Source organism: Drosophila santomea, chromosome 2R (genome assembly GCF_016746245.2).
Source record: "Drosophila santomea strain STO CAGO 1482 chromosome 2R, Prin_Dsan_1.1, whole genome shotgun sequence".
Lineage (NCBI taxonomy): Eukaryota > Metazoa > Arthropoda > Insecta > Diptera > Drosophilidae > Drosophila > Drosophila santomea.
Window position 1 is genome coordinate 4,877,885 of NC_053017.2, and position 17,384 is coordinate 4,895,268.

The following is a 17,384-nucleotide window of genomic DNA, read 5'->3' on the forward strand; positions in this document are numbered from 1 at the left end:
TCTTCCCAAGTTTTCATCCTCCAGCCAACGACAGGCATGCTCGTTGTCACACCTCAGATTCCTCGCAAGTTTCCGTTGCAGAGGCACTCTCTTCGTTCCACCTGTCCAGGTGTTAACTCATTTGCGTGGCTGTTAAGTAACTCAATAACGACATCTCAAATTGAGGACTCCCCGCGGAGGCTGCATCTCATGGATACACATGCCAGAAGTTGCGTTTCTTGGCTTGCGATTCGCAGAGACAAATTTGTAATGACTGCCAATGTGTCACTTATCGGAAGAAACTGGTTTTTGAAGAACGCCTTGGTTGATATTTACTTCGTTTTCTTCAATAAGAATAAAAACATAGACTTTACCATTCAATACATCTCTGATTTTGTAACTAAGGGAAAGTGTAGAGATGTACTTAATATTTTCTTTCCTCTTTCTTTCTCTCTGCCTGAGAAGAGGTTATTTATCACAAGCGATTTATCAAAAAGAAACAAACCAAGAGCATTTCGTTGTAGTTCATTATTTGGCGAAAGTTTTCCTTTTGAATCATTTCCCCAAATTCAACTTATTTTCCATCAGTTGCAGTGGGTCCCAAAACCCCATGAGCCCAAACTCTCTGATTCGATTATTCTCTCCTCGGTTGGCGTTTCCTTGGGTCTCCACTATTTTTCTCTAGTGCAATCATGGCAAAGAAGAGAAGAGAAACTTCAATCTGAATTAGCTTCAATCAATACTTATGTTCAATATTTGGCATTGGATTTTCTACATTCTTGCTCGAAAGCCCACGAATCCATTGTTAACAGCTTCATTAAGTCCATGGCAAAGGGATGGTCATAAAAATCATGGAGCTCCTTCCCCTGCAAAAGGGGAAATATTACAGCACCCATAAAAATATTTCGGGGGAAAGCTGCTGCTCAACATTGTACTTGTATTTCCTGCACGTTTTTATCCACGGCTCTTGACTCCCTCGTGCCAAGTTTTGCCATTCAAACCGCAGCGAAAAATGAAGAAATTCATTTGGAACTCGCGTACCTGAGTCTTGGGCCAAAGAATAAAGTTTCGACTTGACTGCATTTTAATCAAGCCGAGAGCCAGGAACCGAGCCAAGCTGAACCGCATTTTTGACCCTCTTGATTATGTCGAACACGGTGGTGTGTAAATCGTTCAGCTTTTGGGTTTGCGAGGGTGTCACAAAGTCTTGGTCCCCTTACCAAAGCGATAAGGGCTAAGTTGCCGTTAAATTGCGGTGAAAAATTGAGAACATTTTTCGAGTGGTTGATAGGTTTGTTCATCCTCGATGCTTTCATAATGTGTTGCGAAACATTTTGTTTCCAGAGTGCATTATGGGACATCAAAACGTATATGTACTTAATACTAATTCAAATCATGAATCGCACAATAACAATACATATATGATTTGCCAAAGGGCGTATCAAAAATAATTCCACGAAACGTAAACTCTCAAATTATATTTACATAGAGTAAAATGACATTAATGCAGCACGTAGCACAAGTTTCACATGTCAATTTTCCTAACAAATTCAATTTTATTTGCTCATCTCACAGATTCGTTTGCTTCCGCAATGGAAAATGTGGTGGTGTCTTGGGGTGTTGGTTAAGATTCAAGCTGGCACCCACTTGAAGCTGGCACCACCGGGGCTGAGCCACATCCCCTGAAAATCGTCTGAGCTGTGCTGAGCTGCCTTGCGCATCCCTTTCCGTTTAGCTTGGGCTTCCCAGGCTCCCCGTTTTTCGCTCAGTGCAGCTTCTCTCACTTTGGCCGCCTTCCACTTAATCCATTGAAACAATAAGCAGCTTTGTTTGTTCTATCCACGACGACAGTCTCGCACTTTCTTCTGGACTTTTGTTTCGTTTCTGCACTCCACGAAAATGGAAAGAGATGAAGTGACTAAGGCAGAAAGAGAGGAGTACACTCGTAGGTGCTACCGCAGCAGTTTTCAGTCCTTAGAAACTTTAACCTCATGGCACTACTCTCTCCTTCTTTTATACCCTTCACAGAGTGTCTATACAATATATGTTAAAATCAGAATTTATAATTGATTTCAAAAGCCAAGACATATACAAACAGGTTTTTTTAGCAACACAGTAATAATAACATAAACCTTCAGAAAGGAGAATGTATTTATCAGTACTCGCTACTTAATTGTATGCAAGGGTATTAGAAATTCGCCTCTCAAAGGCTAGTTATTTTGTTATCCTGTTATTCAGAATCAGATCTCCACCATTTTAGCCTGCTTTTTCGTTGTACCACCGAAGCGCGTCTGAAGTGCAATGCAAACGGAAATGGAGACAAAGGCGGTACAAAATCTTTGCCGTCTGCTTTTGGGCGTTTCATTTAGTGCTAACCTCTGGCTGCCCCCCCCTGGCTACTCCCCTGTCTGCATGCATCCCAACCCCCTTTAGTCGCATCTCCTCGGGATCCTGGCATTGCATCCTCTTGGCTGGCTAGCTTATGATGACAATGGCTATGGCTGTGACTGCGAAGGGAGTACCTTGGGGTGGGGAAACGCCATCCCCTGGCAGTGATTACGAGTATTATAGTAGCTGCATGGTTTTGACTCCTCAAGGATCTATACCCAGTTCGCAGCGCGTGTGACAGTCACTTTATGTGCATATGTGCGGGTATACTTATGGCATTTTTGATAAGAGAAAGGCTACACACATGTATGAAGGTACTCAGATAGAGGAAGCGATGAAAGTGTTTTAGGGGAGTGCCAAGGAGTTTCATTAAATTGAAACGAATGTGCGCAGGCTAAGTGGCAAGATGATGGCTCGTTATTACTACATGTTCCGGGTGCAAACTGTAGGATACTTCACTGCAAATGCCTTAAAGATGGAGGATGCTAGTACGCTACAAGAGAATGTATATTTTAGTACAATTATATATTATATTATATCTTAGACTCAAAATGGGATGAAATATTTTACAATATTAATAAATGTTTGTATTTTCAAATATATGCACATACTAAGCTATATCGTTAGAAATCGTTGAGTACACGGTTCATTGTATGATTATTTAAAATCGTTGGAATACATAGGACCCTGGCCGAAACTCACTCCTAATTAAAGAACGCAAGAACAGCAGTGTTTAAATGTGCTTCCACTAGTTACGATTTTTGTACTTCCCCTTTGAAAACTTAATCACAAATCTCATTTAATCGTGCTCATTGCAGCGCCGAACATAATGAAAATCCATCTTGCTCTCCGCATTTAATACAGCCGCACATTCACATTCTATTGCCAGACCACAAAAGGCATTTTCTCCCGCTTTCCACCGTTTTCACCGTTTCCACCGTTTCCACCGACCATTTTCCAAGCCATCGTGTGCATTGTCGCCACGGAAATCCGCCATGTTGGCTGCTGCTCGTGCCTCATGAAGGAACCCAATGCACATTAGTACCGCTCACACACAGTCATAACAATAAAACTCGCTTCGTATTATTTAAATTTCAAGTTACGAGTATATGTGTGTAGAAAATGGCATTATTTTTTTGTGATTTTTTACCTGCTTGGCACCAGCACAATAAGCCATAGAAAAGCGTTACAATGCCAAGCTGGCAGGAAAATAACAAAAGTTGGCAAGAATCAGAAAATAACTTTGCCAAGTTGTGCCCTCTCACTTTTCCACCGGGATCCGTGGAATTTTCCTTATGCGATGGGTAAAAAGTTTTTCATGCAATTTCTGTGCATCTGTTGAGCGAAATGCTGTTTATTTCCATGGTTTTCTTTTTTGGCCAACTCCTAGCCGCCTTTCGTCTTTGCGTCTTTGTTTCAATTGCAATATTTGCTTACACAGGTTAAGGGTTAGCCTCAGCTACCTGTTTACAATTCACTTTGCTGCTCTTGAGAAATTACACATGCTTCCCCCGTTTTGGTTCACTTCTTTTTCGCCTTTTCGCTCCTTTGTATTTTTTCTCGCTGCCACTTTTTATGTATCGCTTGAATTTCCTTGTGTTGTTTGAGGGGCAGGCAAATCGTCTGCTTTATTTGCCCGCTACTTCAGCCGACCTTCCACCACCCACATTTCCCCCCAATTCCGAAAAAAACACACGCCTCTAATAAGCGTCCGTCTGCTTGGGGTTCCCCTCGTTTACCGCTTCTTGTTTGTCCCAGCGAAAAAAAAGGAAAACAGGGAGGAGCCCAACAACATGATTGGAATTTTCCGGTGCAGACATTTTTGCAAAGGTAGTAGAATAAAAAAATTGCGTCCCTGCATTACTTCTTTGCCTCCGTCCTTTCTTGGCCTTTTATTGATTTCTTTCAGCTTTAACCAGCTTTGTTGTGTGCATGTTTGGTGGACATTAAAAGTTGAGGCATTTCGTTAGCTGAAGGAATTTAAATAGGTAACTTGTTAGATGCGAAAGTTTGCTAAGGGAAGTATGACTTGGTATTATTGTAGACAATAAATTACTCAACCAATAGGCTAAGTTTATCAATTAGGTAAAGTACGAGCTCCAACATATTACATATTTTCTAAATTTAAATATAATAATCATTTCAACACTTTAGTGTGCCCTTAAAGCAATACCCGTGTATGCCAGGCTTTGGCCTTGCCTTGAGACTGCTTTTCCGGCTGATTGCATTTCAATGGCTCAACCGAAACCCGAGAGTCTTAAATTGCAAAAGGGAGCTTCCCCCTTACTTACTATCCATTAGTTGTAATAACAAAAGGCAAAAGTTTCGGCAAACCGCCCGAAAAAGCCAAAACACAAACACCAACACAAACACAAACCAACAGAGAACACAAAAATTTCTCATGGTTCCCTTTCATGAATTTTCTGTGTGTGTTTCAGCTGGCATCAAGTACACGGACAACCAGCGTGTGATAATCCTGGTGAAGGATGTGAACGATGAGCCCCCCTACTTCATCAACCGTCCACTGCCCATGCAGGCGGTGGTTCAGCTGAATGCACCACCCAATACTCCAGTGTTTACGCTTCAGGCCCGAGATCCCGATACGGATCACAATATCCACTACTTCATCGTTCGCGATCGGACCGGCGGACGTTTTGAGGTGGACGAGCGTTCTGGAGTTGTGCGGACAAGGGGCACGGATCTCTTCCAACTGGACATGGAGTACGTGCTGTACGTGAAGGCCGAGGATCAGAATGGAAAGGTCGATGATCGCAGGTTCCAGAGTACTCCCGAGGAGCGACTTTCAATCGTGGGCGGCAAACGAGCCCCCCAGTTCTACATGCCCAGCTATGAAGCCGAGATCCCAGAGAACCAGAAAAAGGACTCAGAGTAAGTCAAAACAAAGTGGGAGAGAATTCGGCAGTACCCCCCAAAAAATGCTAATAGGAACACTATGAAAAATCATGATAACTTTAACCATTTAGAAGAATACTGTTGACTAAATTTTATATATTAGTCAACTTTAATGGGTTTCCAAAAATTCATTCACTCTAAGTAGCCAAAAAAGAAGATGCTTTGCTGGCATTTTTCGCCAGTGCATGCAAATTTCGTGGTGCTGCCAATAAAAGTTATGCATAACAATGTGAACTAGACGGCGGCCATGTGTGAGTGTGTGTGTGTGCAGGACCTGATCTGTGTGAGTGGGCTTGTGCTCATTGAAATTCCGATGGGAAAACAACTGTCAAAAGGCAGTGGTGCGAGTGACAAGCACACACACACACATACAGAGCTCGAAGTGGTCTGTGGATGGACATAAAATATGCAAGCAAATTTTAAATTTCCCTTCGCTAACTTTTTCGTATCCGTATCCTTTCAGCATCATTTCGATTAAGGCCAAGTCGTTCGCAGACCGCGAAATTCGCTATACTTTGAAGGCCCAGGGCCAGGGAGCCGGCACCTTCAACATCGGACCCACGTCGGGCATTGTCAAGTTGGCCAAGGAGTTGGACTTTGAGGATCTGCGACAGCCGCACGTGTACTCGCTGATTGTGACAGCCACCGAGGACTCCGGAGGATTTTCTACTTCGGTCGATGTGAGTGAATGGCATATCCTTTTCGAGGGGTTAAGTCGCAGAAAAGATGGAAAAGAAAAGCCTTGTAATACATTTCCACTATTAGGGGAGTTTAAAGTTGGCCTTAATATAAATTATGAAAACAAGAAGATGCTTCAACAAATCTTTTCAATGGCAATTTTTTTAAGAAATGAAATCAAAAACTAACTTACATGTTTTTCAGCTCACCATTCGCGTTACGGATGTGAACGATAATGCGCCGAAGTTCGAGCTGCCGGACTATCAAGCTCACAATGTGGACGAGGACATTCCGCTGGGAACAAGCATACTTCGCGTTAAAGCCATGGACTCCGATTCCGGTTCAAATGCCGAAATCGAATATTTAGTATCCGATGATCACTTCGCCGTGGATTCCAACGGAATCATCGTGAACAACAAGCAACTGGATGCGGATAACAACAATGCCTATTATGAGTTCATAGTCACTGCCAAGGACAAAGGTGAACCACCGAAGTCGGGAGTGGCTACAGTTCGAGTTTACACCAAAAATAAGAACGACGAGGAGCCCAAGTTCTCCCAACAAGTGTATACCCCCAATGTGGATGAGAATGCGGGGCCCAACACTTTAGTTACCACTGTGGTAGCCTCCGACAAGGACGGTGACAACGTGCGGTTCGGATTCGTGGGCGGCGGCACTTCATCGGGCCAGTTTGTCATCGAGGACATAACCGGTGTGATCCGACTGCACAATAAGGCCATATCCCTGGACAAGGACAAGTACGAGTTGAACGTCACCGCCATGGACGATGGATCCTGTTGCGTGAATGGAGACCAAACTATCCACACCTCAACTGCCGTGGTCGTGGTATTCATCACCGATGTCAATGATAATAAGCCAGTGTTCAAGGACTGCAGTACCTATTATCCGAAGGTCGAGGAAGGAGCTCCTAATGGAAGTCCTGTCATTAAGGTTGTGGCCACCGATGAGGATAAGGGTGTGAATGGACAGGTAAATATTATATTGCCCAAAATGTGTTTGTTATATGAAGACATCACGAATAATAAAACGCAATATTACAATAAATGCATTGAGATATTTCACTTGATTCTGGTAATATCAAGAGTTCTTGATATCGATTAAGCAATGGAAAATTTCCATGCATTTTCGGATTAACTAATTTAGATGTATACGAGTATACAATATATATGCAATAGCAATCCCCACTTTAATACCGCTTTTGATTATCCTTTCCCTAATTACATTCCCCTTTCGGTCGGCAAACCTGATTAATTATACGTTATTTGTGTTTTGAGGCCAACGCAAACATGATTACCCACACCTAATTGAATTACCTGCATGTGTGTGGCCACGATAGGGTGATTTCATGACGAGATTTGGCCATAATTTTCTTTTCGTGCCCACCAAGTTCAATGCACTGCTTACAGCATGTCGTGTGTGGAGGTCGAGTGCCTCAGCAGCTCTAATAGCAATTTGTGTCAATCATTAAACCATTTTGCATGTTTTTCGACAGGTGAAATACTCAATAGTTCAGCAGCCAAATCAGAAGGGTACAAAGTTCACGGTGGACGAGGAGACGGGAGAAGTGTCCACCAATAAGGTTTTCGATCGCGAGGGCGATGACGGCAAGTTTGTATCCGTCACAGTCAAGGCCACCGATCAGGGTGATCCCAGTCTGGAGGGTGTGTGCTCCTTCACCGTGGAAATCACTGATGTGAACGATAATCCTCCACTGTTCGATCGACAGGTGAGTCATGTAAAAATGATCAATCAACCAACATAATTAAATATGCACTCATTTTATTAGAAATACGTGGAGAACGTAAAGCAGGATGCCAGCATTGGCACGAATATCCTCCGCGTCTCTGCCTCCGATGAAGATGCCGATAATAATGGAGCTATAGTATACAGCCTGACTGCCCCCTTCAATCCCAACGATCTGGAATACTTTGAGATCCAGGCTGAATCGGGTTGGATTGTGCTCAAGAAACCGCTTGACGTAAGTGTTTGCTTTTCATTTATCTTCAAAATTAAAGAATTGATTACCCCAGTTATGAGTTTGCCATATCCCTACTAACCAAGTCTTTTTATTTTAATTTAAAGTTTTATTTTCAAAAAAACGAAACCTTTTGTTTTACTAACTAATTCAATGACAGATGCTTAGCATCTACCAAGTTCAGTCAGCTCCAGCGGCTTGTACCTATATCTGTATATCTTATCTTCTTGCTTTTGATTTCCTTTTAAACTGCACCTTTCTTTTAATTTGTATTTCAATATTTTACAAGACCGCAAAAAGTCGTAGGTGCAATAGAGCCTGATGTGCAACGATGAAAGTTTTTTGCCATATCTAAAACAAAAGTTTTAAGTTGATTCCAATTGTTTTGTTTAGTTTATAGTGCGTAAAATTGGCGAAAAACAAAAGCTTAACAAGTGCAAATACTGCCAAAGAGCAAATTGATTTTTAACATTTTTTGAAACAAGTCAAAACTAACACAAAACAAGAAAAACCCCATCAGAAGTTGGTAAGAAAAGGCTTATAACAGTTTAGCTCTTTTTGGTGACAGGTTTTTAGGTTTAAGAAAAATGTAAATATTAAAACATTGTAGAACGCATACCCCAAAACGATCACGAATATTTTTGAGCATCGTTGGAACCTGTTTTAATGGTTCTTTCCATTACATATTTTGAATTTAGTTGTACCTTCAAAACAGCATAATTTTGTATTGCCTCTTTTTAATGTATACCCAAATACTTTCCCTACAAATCCCAAAGCAAAACAATCCAAATACTTTTTGTCGAGACTATGCCATTTTTGAACGTCTCTTGCTGAAGGCAAAGTGCTAAAGTATTTATGCTATAGCTATTATATTTTTTTAAGGAATGTTTGAATGGATTTTTGAAGGACATTTAATTTTGCATGCCCATGAAAAATGTGGCCAAATTTTTAAAGGATATTGATAGAAAACATTTACTTTAATATTCTTGATTTAAATGCACTTTACTTTTTTCTTTTCTTTTTATTTGTTAATTTACCATTTGAGAGGGAATACGATTGAGGCATTTTAATAGTTTACATTTTAATTTATCTTTACATATCCAATATAATGGTACTCAAAAAATATCAACAATTTAGGGTTGTTATCCAGTAAGTAAATGCATTTACTGTTACTGTGCTAACCCCTTAAAGCAGTTAAAAACCCAAAAACTGTACGCTAACATAAAAATTCGAAACTAACTCGAAGAACAGGTTGCATTTCATTAAATGTAAATAATTTTGAATTTTAGGATTAATTCCATCGTAGGGTTACTCAGAATAAAGCCATAAAAATAGTCTCGCCAAAAGAATCCACCCATTTATATGAACTGATCCACGGAATTCCTGAAAACAATATTATTACCTATGAACTAATTCCATCCCATCCCAAATGTAAAAAACTCTTTTACCTCCCATATTTTGTCTTTTATAGTTTGTTTTACTTTTCATCTACTTGTAAAAACATTGGATTAAATTTAAACAGTTGAAGGGACCAAAGGAATCCTTCTAGTTTTGAAGCCACTCAAAAAGCTCTGTAAAATTATACATTGAAAACATTGGGAAATATTTTTCCACATTTATCATTTACAATTTTGAATTTAAGTTCTTCCAAAGACCAACATATACATATACGACGATTATATTGGTCTTTGGTTAAACCGTAACCTTCAAACCTAAAAGATTTCTGTAACACCTTCGTTTGAACAACGATGCCATTAAATACGTAATCGTAACGTAAACTCAGTACTCAAACCAAAACGTAACCAATGCTAACACTTTGGGTTCGGTTCTCGACTACTCCTTGCAATGTTAACTCCCGTTGTGCTGTTGACGCTAACATTTCGCCCTAACTGTTCTGTACTGCTTCAATCAAAATTCACCCACTCATCATTCAACAGCGTGACCGATATCGATTGAGGGTTAGTGCCTCCGATAAGGGCACTCCCGCCTCGGCAGCCGATGTCGACGTCGAGTTAGATGTCGTCGATCGGAATAATAAGCCACCCATTTGGGATAAGAGCATTTACGGGCCGATTCACATACGCGAGAATGTCACTGTGGGTACGGTTGTAACATCGGTTAAGGCAAGGTTTGTATAGCCAATGAGAACTCACTCACAACCTAACACTAAAACTGAAACTAAAACTAAAACTAAACGTAAACCTAACTTGCGAGTCTAACAGCTGTCGGTCTCCTTTAACATAGTCTAGATGCAATTTTTTTGAACCAGCGGCATAACAATCGGCTAACCTAGCATTAAGCTTTCAAGTATCAAGTATTTTGAACATACGGTCTATTCACTGTCACGTGAGCTTTGGAATGCGAACCCTTTTTTGGCATATCGTAAAAGCTCTCTTTTCGAATACAGCAACCAAAAGTCCTGACCAATCTGTAAAACCGAATCGAAAATGGAAGTGGAAAAATTCAAAATCCTTAAATCTTTTGTTGCTGGTGTGCATATGATTTTGATGCGAGCAGTCTGTTTTTTAAATACGGTTGCCCCTCAAAATCTTTTTGGATTTTGTCGAGTCCCATTTCTTTCTCTTTACTAAACAAAACACATCACCCATTGGATCTGTGATTTCCCCAAAAAGACTGAAAACCCCTACATGAATTAATGCCTGGAATTGTGAGAATCGTAATGAAATTTTTGGTGTTGGTTTTCATTTGAAAAATACGCTGCTTAAACATGCGCCATATTTTATAAGCAAAACAAGGTTGCAGTTTAGATTTAAGCTAGTGGAGCAAGGTAACTACACAAAGTGTTCAAAAATGTTAAAAAGCAATAGTCAAAATCGAAATGAAATGAAATGAAATGAAGAATAATAACCGCAGCAAACTGTGTAAAGTGTGCTATGAAAATTATACTTATTAAATGCACAAAACCCACTATTAGTTTCTTATATATAATATTTAGTTGACATTTTCTTTGGAAAGCTACAAGTATTCATTTAAATAATAAAACATTTATTTTTGAAGGCTAGGGTCGAGACTATAATAAATATTTTGCACTGCATTTGAAATACTTTTTATTGAGGCCGTAAACTTAAAATGTTTTCCTTACCCCGTTTTTCGATTAATTTATAACTTATTTACTTGCGGTGTTGGTTTAAAATTTATTTTTGATTTTTAACCAAAAGTCTACTATTATAACCACATATTTTTTAGAACTTCTTTACATAAAAGGTTCCAACTATACATATTATATTATATAATTTTGTTTTTTGCCTTTTTCCTGAACAAATGTCGTATTTACCAACCAATATCGACGCGTCTGTCATTTTTGCATCGCCTTGCTTGATTTTGATAATAAACCCAAACGATTTTTGAAAACATTGATCGTGAAATGTATACAAAATACAGCGCGAGACATACAAGTTAGAGGCCATGGCCCAAGACAAGGGCTATCCGCCATTATCGCGTACTGTCGAAGTACAAATCGATGTGGTCGATCGTGCAAATAATCCGCCCGTCTGGGATCATACTGTCTATGGGCCCATTTATGTCAAGGAAAATATGCCCGTTGGCGGCAAAGTCGTCTCGATCAAAGCCAGGTCTGTTCATTTTTCGTGCAAGAAAGCTTATCTTAAAAAAATCAAATCAAATTACATCCCATTTTGCTTAGTTCATTTTTAAGAACTGCATATTTTTTTAACATGATTCTAGATGGTTTTTTTTTTGTCTTATATTATTGGTTATTGGTGTCATGTCTTGCAATAATTTATATGTGTTCTGAATGTTTGCTATAGATGTTTATTAGCTATTGAATTTCCCCCAAGGAAGTGTTTTTAAATAACAACACTCATCAACGCCTTCTTCTAATCTATAGTAATTTTATGTGGTCGCCCAACTAGTTTCCCTCCCTAATATCATATCTTCCCATAGAACCCCCTCATTTATATGAAGCACTCAAACTGCACCAGTGAAATATACACCCAATATATGCCAAAACTGCACAAGTCACACATGTATATTAAAAAGCACATTTATTCTTTTAATTATATATAACCAATTTTCCAGAAACAACTAATTTGAATTATTATGCCGAAAATTGTAGTACAAATTAAGCATATTTAAGTGATTTAAAATTGAAAATGCTGTCTAAAATATAAACCACTGCACTTACAATATTTTGGGATACTTTTAAGAAATATACTACCAAAAATACCCGTTTTCATATTTTTCAAGGGGTAATATTCGAGTTTGTAAATAATAACTACTATAACAATTTTCCAATGGGCTTTCAAAACAAAATACGTGCGAAACCTTTGCCAAAAAAAATCGAGTTCTGCATTTGAAACTTTTAATCCTTTGCTCTGTGAAAAAATGATGCCTTTTTCTTCTTGACCAGATGAAAGTGCTGCATAAACTTCGAAAGGCACACAAGCCGGCTTTGTCGCCAACCTTTGCCGCATGATGAGCTGGGTCAGTTTCAATTACCTGCCACTTAGTGGACGCCAGGGGCAAAAATAAAATATACAAGTCGCCTGCTGAACAGTAAGAGCAAGAGGCGGCAGTGAAAAAATAGAAAGTTTATTTTAAGCAAAGTTTTGTTTTTTATAATTGCAATTAAAAAACTTCAAGCAGCGGCCTTTAATGACTTTTGACCCCCGCGCCACTACTTTTCTGCTTTGCATCTCCGCGGGCACCGTTTTATCTTCGTGGCAAACCAGCCACATGGCGCTGGCATTTTAATTATGCGTCAGTCCGACGAGTTCAGTTTTTATATCATCCAATCCCATTTTGTAACCTGCACTTTTCCTCTATATTGCTATCTTGCTATCTTGCCGCACTGAAAGCAAATGCACTTAAGCCGAAAGGACACGTTGAAAATAAAAGCAAACGTAAATAGTAAAGTGAAAACACTGCACATACGCACCTGCACACACCTGAGCCTGATTCTGAATCTGTATCTGCTGTTTAGCGTTAGTTTAGTGCCCTTAAGTACACCTCCTTTCTGTTCGCAGCGCAATATTAAGGAAATTACAATCTATTAAACGTGCTTGGGTTCTGCTTTCTGTTTTCTGTTTTCTGTTCTCGCCTCTGTTCTTTATGTGTTTGAATTTCGAATAAAAAGCATTATCATCCTGAGTTCTCTTCTTCGCAATTATCTGGTCATGTCCCAGCACAGAAATTTGTTAACAATACGAGTATGTATATATGTATGTACATTGGGCACCATTAGGAGAGGGTTTAAGTGTTTTGGGGAGGGCGGGTTGAAGGACTCCCCAGTGTGCGCGTATATCATCATAATTGTGTTTGCTCTTGGGGCGCCGCGAGTCCTTAAGGGATCAAAAAACAAAAGCAAAAAGCAACAAGGTCGAGGGCATAGCTCACATATATATTTCTATAGAGATTTCTTAGATAGAAATGTTGATTATAATCCTATTATTTAATGTATTTTCTTTAAGCCATTAGCAACTAGTTTAGGCTTTAAGCAAACTGCAAACAGCCTACAACATTTACTTGATGTGTATAGTAAGCAGTGTACAGAAGCAAAGAAGTACATCTATTTGAAACACTTTATTTTGGGTTTACCAACACAATCAATAAAATTAAAATCGATTCACACCATCCAATCACAGAACAACTACAAAACAAAACGAAACCTCCAAGAAAATTTCATGCAATCCACAAACTTCCCAACCATTTTCCCACCCACCATTCCGCCATGAATTTTTTGTTCGCAACAATAATTTTTGTGTCGTTTTTTGTCCTTGGCAACATTTTGCGCAGTCCTGACAGTTTTCATTTATTCTTAAGACCCGTTCTTAAGGCTTTTTCCCTGTCAGCTGCAAATGTTGTCCATGCTCAAATAAAATATATATTTTTTCTGCAAACACGTATATACAGTACGTATATACTTTGCTCTTTTTTGCGCCTAATTTGATTTTCATTATCAAGTGCCGAACCCATTCCCAAAACACTCAAATGGCAATTAGACTTTTTGAGGCCATTTGCTTAATATTCGGTTCGTTTTTTTCGGTTTTCACCTTATTAACCGCACAAAAGACGCTTCAAGGAATTTTGTTGTGTACGATTTTTTAAAGCACACAACGCAACATTTTTACTGCACATAGTTAAGAGCAAAAGTTCCATTCATGCGTCATCCCTTTGTATTTTGCAATGTCGCATGTGCCTTAAACAGAGATATATTTTTGAGTGTGTTTGAGTGTGAATGTATGAATGTATTTTTAGGAGCAAGAGAATGGAGGCTTTCGCAGCAAAAAATGTATTTTTCGTGAGTCCAAGAAGCCCTTCTCTTGCTCTTTGCAACATTTAACCAATTGATTTTTGATAAACTTAATATATATATTTAACGATTTAATTTGTAGCATAAACATAATTTCATGTAGCAAGTATCTAACAACGTGCTTACGCTATTGTCAATGCCCTTTCACTAATGCAACACTTTAATGCCCACTTTACCCTTGATCCTTGGCCTCAACGTCTGCAGTTCGGGTATTGAAGGCAATCCCACAGTTTTTTACCGACTGATGCCCGGGTCAACGGCCCAAACAAACAAGTTTCACACGTTTTACTTGCAACAAAGACCGGACAATGGCGACACTTGGGCTGACATAAAAGTAAATCATCCGCTGGACTACGAGAGTATCAAGGAGTACAATTTAACCATACGTGTTGAGGTAAGTTTGTACACATGCAAAAAAGGCAAAGAAATCCCAAGGAGATTCAATTTAAAGTTAGCAAATGTTTGCACAATTTTCAGGCGGCAGTCGAAAGTTTTCGAGTCGTTTTTAGGCCCAATTAGACATGTATTTGACTTTTGTATTTGCGAATGACTTCCGAATACGTTTGTAATTATTTGATTTGAAAAGTTTTAATTACTTGCGCGAATTTCCTTGCCGGAAAATGCAAATGCGAGCTTTGGTTCGTTTCAAATTCATTAGAAACTAACTGATTGAGTGACGGGGTGGCGGGTTGGCGGTCCGACGAACTGACTGACTGAATGACTGAATGACTGAATGACAGCTCGCGGCTCAACGGTAATCAAGTGCATTCCCAATCAATGTCAAGTTTCAGCATTTCCTCATTAGTTTGGCCATTCAGCGAAGGACAAACTGGGTGCCAGACCAAACAAGCCGCCTGCTGAAATATTAATGGGAATGCTGCTGCCTAATGAAATGTTATAAAAATGCAATTGCAAAGGGCATTGGCAGCATTTTGCACTCGATGTGCAGGTAATTAAATATCACAGGGTTTCAGCTTCATGGCCTTCAGCCTGCAAATGACCCACTAAAAGCTAATGGTCTCGATGGGCAGGAAAACGAATTTCTAAATGAGTTTTGAAAATAGTTTGCGGTTTTGGGGAAGCCATGAATGCAAATATTTCCTTATATTAGTTTGACAATACATTCGTATTAATTTTAAATTCACGTTTTTTTTTTTGGTTTTTTGGTATTGCGGTTGGGAAATATGTCAAATATACTTTTTGTTTAACCTGCGGTTGGTGCTAAAATTCTTGAATAATTTCAAATAGCAATAAACTTTTTATTAAACTTTAGAACTATATTAAGCAGTAAATAATTTATTAAGTCCAAAGTAGAGTGTGTGGGCTTACAGATTTGCCGATAACCTGTCAAAGTTCTGCAGCCGCAACCCAATCTTGGTCAATAAGAAGTCTAATTACTGCTCGTGTTTACCCAAGAAAATGGAATAAACGCAAACTAAATAATTCATATCGGCCACTCATAGTCCACTCCATCGAGATCCCTGGTGCTGTCCACATTAGTGTAAACATATGTTTGCAAATATGTATATATATATGTATATCAATTTCATATGCATTGATTAATAACGTAATGCCGGAATCTGAATGGCAAATATTGCGCAAATAGACGTCGTAAGCAGGAGTGTAAGCTGGGCCAATCGGCAATCGGCAATCTGGCCATAAACCAACTAATAAATGACAAGTTGCCAGTTAGATTTCTTCTATTGATTGATGGCAATTGTGTAATCAATCAACTGGCAAAGGGTGAAACCGACACTTGCCACAGATACCCATCAACTCAAATATCCGTTTCGAGCGTAAATAATGTGGTAGACACTTTTTTCCACAACGCTGAAGAATTTTAACAATTTTTAATCAGCCGAGAAAAATTGCAAATTAAAATACAAATATTCTGTGAGAAGCAAAGCGGCCAGCAAAACTCATCATGCTAACTTTATTGCTTAATTAAAAAACAAACAGTCAAAAGATCGGGGAAAACGTTATGAAAAATCAAATGTATACCCTTTTTAAATTGCTTTTTCCCACTTCTCACCCCCCTCCCCTCTTTCAGAACAACGGGGCCCAACAATTGGCTTCGGAAGCGACCGTTTACATAATGCTCGAGGATGTTAATGATGAAATACCTTTATTCACCGAACGCGAACAGGAAACGGTGCTCGAGGGCGAGCCGATTGGCACCAAAGTGACACAAGTGAACGCCATCGACAAGGACGGCACATTCCCAAATAATCAGGTGAGCAGCAGAACCATTTCACAGAGGTGGGCGAGATGGAGGAAAATCGGGTCAAATCGGCGGAAATGCCCGACGATTGCGATAGCAAATTAAAGGGAGCGGGAAAAAGGGAACAAAATGGCTGGCGGAAAAATCCAGATAAAAATCGGATGAGATGCGATTGCGGAGTAGCTTCAACAGAAGATGGTTTTAATCCAAGATTGGTTATACTAAAGGCCAATAAAGCACAAGTCGTGTGAATGCAATACAATTTTAAAACATTAGGCGGGCTACATAGTGTGGTTCCAAACCAAACATAGAGTTTTAAAAGGTTTAATTTAAATTTAATATATTGCTCCGAAACGCAGAATACTGCATTTAGCTAAAATCTTGAATTGCAAGCAGTTCGGTTTATAATTTATAATTCCTTAATTCCACAGCATCAGCACCCTCTCAAGCGCCTTTATCGTAAAATTCCCCCAACAAAGCCCTCACAAATCCCTTTAAATTACAATTTTCAGCGTCATCTTCAAGTTTCACTCACTTTCTGACCCACCTAGAGTTCTTTAGCACCCCCTTAATTTGTCCCACCCTGCTGTTACGGACCCTTTCACGCCTTTGTAATTGTTTTTTGCTTCCCGCTGACCACGTCCTTCGTCCTTCGTCCTTCGTCCATCGTCCATTTGGCCATCAGCTGGCAGCTGGCTAATAAATGTCAAAGAGTTAACATTCTTGCACGCCTTCCAAGTGTGTGCTAAGCCCTTGGTGAAAGTCCAGGACTAAGGAGGGCGTTTTGAAAAAACTAATGCAAAATGCAGAACGCGGACAACCGCAGGGTTATTTCCTTTTGTGATGAAAGCGTGGTGGAGATAGGTCGGGTCTTTCAGACAGACCCCTCAAGCCCCTTTTGCGATTATAATAATATG

General features: G+C 39.5%; 1 protein-coding gene across 11 annotated transcripts in view; it reads left to right on the forward strand.

Annotated features, from left to right (window-relative positions):
* The window catches only part of LOC120446413 (neural-cadherin), a 99,179-nt gene that overhangs the window by 25,086 nt on the left and 56,709 nt on the right, over positions 1 to 17,384 (forward strand). For 4 of the 11 annotated variants that reach the window (XM_039627365.1, XM_039627369.1, XM_039627367.1 and 1 more), the window contains exons 3-10: positions 4,806 to 5,256; positions 5,744 to 5,960; positions 6,163 to 6,948; positions 7,472 to 7,705; positions 7,766 to 7,957; positions 9,892 to 10,082; positions 14,451 to 14,640; positions 16,297 to 16,479. In XM_039627365.1, coding sequence (XP_039483299.1) covers positions 4,806 to 5,256; positions 5,744 to 5,960; positions 6,163 to 6,948; positions 7,472 to 7,705; positions 7,766 to 7,957; positions 9,892 to 10,082; positions 14,451 to 14,640; positions 16,297 to 16,479 — 2,444 coding nt within the window. Of the gene's footprint in view, positions 1 to 4,805; positions 5,257 to 5,743; positions 5,961 to 6,162; positions 6,949 to 7,471; positions 7,706 to 7,765; positions 7,958 to 9,091; positions 9,104 to 9,891; positions 10,083 to 11,356; positions 11,548 to 14,450; positions 14,641 to 16,296; positions 16,480 to 17,384 lie in introns of all 11 variants that reach the window. The other 7 variants (XM_039627364.1, XM_039627368.1, XM_039627366.1 and 4 more) reach the window with 2 other exon arrangements.